This window comes from Phyllostomus discolor, chromosome 12 (genome assembly GCF_004126475.2).
Source record: "Phyllostomus discolor isolate MPI-MPIP mPhyDis1 chromosome 12, mPhyDis1.pri.v3, whole genome shotgun sequence".
Classification (NCBI taxonomy): Eukaryota; Metazoa; Chordata; class Mammalia; order Chiroptera; family Phyllostomidae; genus Phyllostomus; species Phyllostomus discolor.
Window position 1 is genome coordinate 43,624,998 of NC_040914.2, and position 6,666 is coordinate 43,631,663.

Here is a 6,666-nt window from a genome sequence, read left to right on the forward strand (position 1 = left end):
CTAAGGATGGTGAAGGCCAGCCGGTACATGGAGACGCTTGGAGTTTTAGATTCTCCTTTCCCCGCCTCTCGCAGAGTGTGTGTTTTGTAAACGGCGGCACTAAGAGTCTTATTAACTGTGCAGCCCGATGAGCGTTCACGCCTCCACACACCCACGCGATCACCACCCAGCTCCAAGACACAGAACGCCTCCAGCGAGCGCCCCCTCCCGGCGGTCCCCCACCCTTCCGCAGCCCGCCCTGCCCTGCCCTCCGCTGACCCGTCTCGCCCGTTTCTGAACGTCACAGAATTGTACAGAACGTCCTGTTTCGTGTCTGGCTTTTTTCTCCCAACCCTGTATTGTTGATCCTTGTCAGCACTGAGTCACAGGCCGCTGCACGAACAGACTTCCAATGTGAGCATCCGCTCTCCTGCGGACAGGACAGACCTCGGGGCAGCCCCCGGCCGCCTGCAACGGGGACGCTGCCCTGTAGACGCGTCTCGCACACGCCTTCGGGGCCGAGCGACCGCCTTCCCGTGGGCGCCGGCCTCCAGCAGCCTGCTAAGCCACCAGGTAGCTGTGGGTTTAGCTACAGTGGGTCAGGCCAGTCTTCTAAAGGGACTGTATCGCCCGAGGGTTCTCATGCACAGTTTTAAATTTAAAAAAGCTCTTCAGTAGAAACCCAAGAGTTCTGGGACTTTCGGTTCTTCCACCTTTCAAAAAAAGCAGGGGTCATGCAAGCCGAGTGCTCCCACCTCAGGGACACGCAAGCCCGTGTGGGGGTTGTGAGAGGAACATAGTACAGCTTCTACTTTAGTTTCTTACTCTTTTACCTAGAAAGTAAAATTTACTAATATTTACTACATAAAGTGACACTCGCGTCCTTACTGAGATGGTTAGATTTATTCGCTTTGGGCCTTGTGATCCACTGCCACCCTGTGTGGGGCTGCTGAGCAGAATTAGGGAATTTTTCTTCTGCGGAACTCTCGCCAGATGAACCAGTGGCCGAAAGGAGTCCTACAGACACGACTCTAGCAAGGCACGCACAAGCAGACACTGGCCGGCGCACCGTCCTCCGGCAGGAAATCCCTTTGGAAGAGAAAAACCGGGACCGTGTGGCCAGATCTCACAAGAAGCGGGCGAAAAACATTCCAAAAACCAACACTTCAAGAAACATGGACTTCATCGACGGTATTAATGCCGTTCTGCCAATGAGCATTTTAAAACATAAAATACTATTTGTATCATGTCGTCCCTCTTAGTGATTTATAACGCATATAACAACACTGGATGCAGCTAGCTACATGTAGTTTTAAAGGAAATTCACACCTATTGGAATGCCCGCTCAAAGTTTTTTTTTTTTTTTTACCAACAGGACCTACAATCAGGAGGGTTCACGCTCTCATTTTAGCGTAAGTGTTTCGCCAGGCAACCCTTATGGGTAAGTGAACTACTTTTTGAAGTCGTATACCGTCAAGTACGCTGTATTCAAAACAGCTAGCGGCTACTTCGTGTGAAAGTAAGAACTCTCGAGCAGAGAGGAGCCCAGGAAGCCCCCCCACCACCCCGGGGAGAGGCGTGGGGGTGGGGGGGTCTCCGCGGGGCACCGGTGCTGCCCCGTGCCCAGGCAGGGGTTTGTTACACCCACTTACACACTTGTCAAGCTCAGTGAGTGGCACATTTCAGGTGTGTTTCAGTCTAGGTAAATCTTACCTCACAAGGAAAAAAAAAAAAGGATCTATAAAAGATATTGACCGCTCGCTAATGATATGCGTTCCGAAGTGTCCTGGAGTAAATTACAGTGATGCCTGCAACGTACTCTGAGACGCATTAAAATAAGATGAACCACCACGCGGACAGAGGAACAAACGCGACGGAGCACGTGTCACACAACGTTGGTGACCGAGCCCAGGTGGTAGATACATGAGCGTTCACTGCACACTTAGCTTTTCTACGTGGTGGAGATTTTTCGTGATAAAATGTTAGGAAACAATAAACCCACTCAAGAGCTGAAAACTGTATGAGTGGAGGTGGTACGGGGTATACGAGGGATAGATGGTAATGAGAAAAAAAATAAGCTATTAAAAAAAAGGAGCTGACGATTTAAAAAAGTATAGCGACACCGGAGAAAAGTTAGGAACGCACAAGGAAAGAAGGGAAGAACACTTCAGGACCACTGCTCGCTGCGTTTACAGGCACTAGTGAGTCTGCAAGGTGGGGATGACCCCACTGGGGAGTGAACCGAAACTCGACTGGATTACAGACTGTGCTGGGGTCCTGGAGCCGGAAGCCCAGCTAAGAGCTGAATGTGACCAAAGTCCAGGAGACACACAGCTCTCCAGGGGCTGTCCAGGACCCAACGTTTTTCTGACAGCAGGAAAGTCACCTCCCCATTCCAGCTCGGTTACGAAGCTGCAGTGTCTGGCCCTGGCTGGTGTAGTTCAGTGGATTGAGCACCAGCCTGAGAACCAAAGGGTCGCCGGTTCGATTCCCAGTCAGGGCACATGGCTGGGTTGTGGGCCAGGTCCCCAGTAGGGGGCGTTGTAAGGAGTAGGGAAAAACTTAGACCATGAAAAAATAGGAACCTAGCTAGCTAGAGCCAGGAGATTACTAGGTTACTGAACAAACATCCTGCCTTCCCGCCTTGTACAAGAATGCTTGGTTTGAAATTCCCGCGCGAGGTCTTTGTAAGCGGATTGCTAACTGCCACGTCTGCTTCTGTATAACGCTTGCTTGCCTGCCCCTATATAAGGACGTAGTTATAAGCGCTCGGCGCGGCTCTCGTTTGCAGCTCCTTGTGGGTACCGTGTCTCTGGACACTCTGAGAGTTCGCTCCTGCACAGGTTAAACTTGGCCAATAAAGTAACATCCTTGATTCCCTGAAAGTCTCCGACATTTGTTCTCGCGTTTGCTGGATGCAACAGGCGTGTGAGAGGCAACCACACACTGATGTTTTTCTCCTTTCCTTCCCCTCTCTAAAAAAATGAATAAAACCTTTTTTTTTTTAAAGAGAGCTGCAATGCCTAGCTCATGCCTTCCCTCGTAGGTTCGACTTCTTGGGGCCATACAGAATCCACACACGACTGGCCTTCCTAACAAGGGACGGCATTTGAGATCTTCCCCCCACTAGTTAGCGTTTTATAATGTTGTCTACGAAGCTACAGCCCGGCATGAAGGAGGGAAAAGTCCCACAGGGTTGGGATGAAAAGAAAATGCGGGCGTGTGTCAAAACACACCACATTGCAGCTACCCAAGGGCAGGGACTACTCCGGCATCACTTTCTCTTTCTAACCTTGACCTTTCCTTGGAGATTGCAACCTACCACTTGCTGTAAAACAATACGCTTAAGGAAAACCTACATCCTTTCCTCAAGGGCCTCTCGTTAGATGTGAGCAGAGAGTGATTTTTTTTCTTTCCTGTATTTATTGCATCTTATCTAACAACCTAGTTCATTTCATTTCCTCATGTTCTGTTCCAGTTTGTCCTGGTTGGGAATCATGACTTCCGGCAATTTTATGTTCCATTAGCTATACAACTAGGACCACTTCCGCAGCACTTTTTCTTTTCTTTAGTAATTTTTAAAAATATGACTACAGGTAGTCAAACAATGCAAACAACCCTAATGAAAATTTTAAGACTATTTTTTGACTCTTGAGAACACTTGTCTAAGATTAAAGAAAACCCACTGCGTTACGAGGAAACAACTGACTACTGATAGCCTTTACTTCACTTTGGACTGTCCATAAACACAGGCACCCTATCAGCTCTTTATTTCTCACTTGACACATACATCCAGGGACTCCCTAAGAGTCTCCTAAAGTCACAAATCTTGCCCTCCAAGCAGGACGGCTCTGGAGTACGAAAATAACCAGTTGTTCCACCCTACAAAGTGTGGCTTCTTTAAGGACAACCTCCAGGTCGGATGTGGAGAAAAGTCACTGGCCCAGCCTAACGGTAGGCGGAAGAGACTTCTTCCCACTGGGCATCCGAGGCTGTGACAAGGGGCAAGGAACCCTAGGGGGGACCATTTCTGTGTGCAGAAATGGACATGCGGACAGCTGAGATGAGCCCGGATCAGAGGCCAGGCCTTCCAACTCTTGCCCCAGTACCCTTGCCATTTTACAATCAAACTGAACTAAGTGCCAAAAAAAAAGAAAGAAAAAAAAAAAAAAAGAAAAGACCAGCCCAAACACACAGAACACAAACACACCCACACACACAATGTGATTAAGTCCATCCATGACTCCAACTTCACTAAACTGCAGTCCGGTCACCCATGATGTCACTTCCTTTTTTGAATGGGTGTATTTTTTTTTTTTTTTGGTTTTGCTCTCCTATCGTTTGACTACCAGACAGCGTTGTAGAGCCCACCCTCCCATGCATGCCAATATCCCCCCGTGCCCCGTTCTGTTCCTCAAGGGCACCAACACAGCCTCCAAGATGCCCCGACCCTCCTTTCCACGCTACGTCTTATTTCAAGGCATGAACTGCCAACTGTTACAAAATTAAGGGGGCTGTAGTTTAAAGCACAAAGCACACACGGTAGTATCGCGGCTCCTCCCCACGCAAAGGGCCTCCTAAAAAGATGTCCATGCCGTGTCTGTAGGACAGGCAGATGTTCCGGGGGACGGGAGAGCCCTTGCGCGCTGGAGCGCAGGCCAAGGATCAGGTAGGTCTGGGATGGACCTAAAACAAACATGGAGGTGAAGAGGCGCGAGGGGCGTCCCGGTGCCACCAGCCCGCGCTCTCGGGCGTCGGTTCGCCGGAACGAGGCGAGCCGGGAGGCACGCACCCGGGACGAGGATGGGCTGGCGGGGGCCCCGGAATCGCGCTCGGGGAAGACTCAACAAGTCTGGATGGCGGAGGATGCTCCGAGCGATGGGTGAACGGGTGCCAGCGGGCTCCCGCTGGCCTCCCAGTGACACCGCCCGGCCTTGCCAGGATGCGCCGCCGCCGCCCGCCCGCCCGCTCGCGGACGGCCATTTGCAGCGCGCGCCCCGACGACCCTGCCCGGCCGCCGCCGGCGCCCCAGGCCGCGGGCTCCGTCAGCGCCGGGCTCCCGGGGCGGCGGCGGCGGCCTGCGGGGCCCGGGAGGCGAGGGGAAGGGGAAGGGGGCGGGCGCGCCATCATGAAGGGAAGATGGTGGGCGGGCGGGCGGGCCCGCGCGCGGCCGCCGTACTCACCCGGGCCGGCCAGTGCGGGTAGCCCTTCATCTTGGCGAACACCAGGTCGCCCGCCTTGTACTCGCGGGGCCGCGGGCGCGCCATCCCGGCCGCTCCCCTTCCCGATCGTCCTTGATCGCCGCGAAGACGCCGGCAGGCCGCCCCCCCCACCCCGCGGCCTCGGACGGGCGGGCGGCCGCTCCGACGAGGGGAAGCGGCGAACGGCGGCGGGGGCGCGGGGTGGGCGGGGGGCGCGGCGGGCCTGCAAATCACGGCCCGGCGGCGGGGAGGGGCGCCCGGCCTCGGCTCGGCCCGCCGCGCGCTCACGGACGCCGCGCAGCCTGCCTCATGCCGCCGCCGGCCTCTCTCCGGTTCCGGGCGCGGCGGGCCGGGCCTCGCGCCGCCTCCGAGCCCCTCCTCGGGCAGCAGCCGCAGCCGCGATCGGATTATTGTTCTCGCACGCTCAGCCCCCGCCCCCTTCCCGCGCCGGCCGCTTAATTCCTAGGCTCACGGCCGGCTTCCGCCCAGAAACGGAGCGCGCCGGCCGCTGCGCGGAGAACGGGCGGGCGGTGGGCGCGTCCTCCCCAGCACCGAGCCCGCGCCGGGCGGGCGGGAGCGCCGACTCCGGGGCCGCCCGCCGCCGCGCTCTTTTGTTCTCGGCCCCGAGCTGCCCGCACGGCCCAGCCAATCGCTACCCGGCCACCCCTCCCCGCGTCCGCGCCGCGCGGGGCGCCCCCCAGCCCCACGACCCCCGCCCGGCTCCCCGTGGACGGGCACGGCGGCCCCGCCGGCCCGGGGATCCTCAGGCCTCCGGAGAGGCCACCGCTGTGGACTCGGCGGCGACCTTGGGTTCTCGCCCCAGGTCTGCCCTTGCAACGGCAGTGCGACCCACCCAGGGGGGCACTGTCGGGATTCGAACTTGGATCTCCGGGGCTCCAAAGCCCGTGAGTGGTTGTGCGTCCTTATTTCTGTGGCTTAACAGGCCGGTCGTTTTGCGAAAGGGACTTACTCGGGCAGGTCACTCGTTTCCGATCCTGGCAACCTTTTGGACGAGATGAGTTTGAATCTGCCCAGTGGATGAATGCTGCCTGCCTCCTTCATCACCCCGGAGCCCGCCTTGAAGAGCGCGGCCGGCGCAGCTCCTCAGTGTAACTGACTTTGTGGCCCTCGCCTTGCCCCGGGACAGTCCTCCTGTGTGTGTCCCCTCTTCTAGGCTCGCCTGCCCTCTCTCCTTTGTAGAAGTTTCTCCCAGCATCTGCCTTCCTCACGTGCCCTGTATTGTTGTGTGTGTGTGTGTGTGTGTGTGTGTGCGCCATGTGCGGGTACCCCTGCTCCCATGCCTTGAAGCTGGACTCCCAATAGTGGGGCCTGAAAGTCCCTAGCCTTCCCGGGGACTGTTTGTTTTGTGAATCGTGCTGGCGGTGACCCACTGATGCATTTCCTTACGACTCGATCTGGTGATTTTCCTTTGTAAACATTCACCCTTCTCACCAATCCTGCGAGTTCCCCGTCCCCTCTTTTCTCG

General features: G+C 56.0%; 1 protein-coding gene across 1 annotated transcript in view; it reads right to left on the bottom strand.

Annotated features, from left to right (window-relative positions):
* HDGFL3 (HDGF like 3) overlaps nt 1–5,392 on the bottom strand; it is a 27,980-nt gene extending 22,588 nt beyond the window's left edge. Inside the window, exon 1 of the mRNA XM_028502233.2 lies at nt 5,163–5,392. Coding sequence (XP_028358034.1) covers nt 5,163–5,246 — 84 coding nt within the window. The 5' untranslated portion in view covers nt 5,247–5,392. The remainder of the gene's footprint in view (nt 1–5,162) is intronic.
* Nucleotides 5,393–6,666: the final 1,274 nt, after the last annotated feature.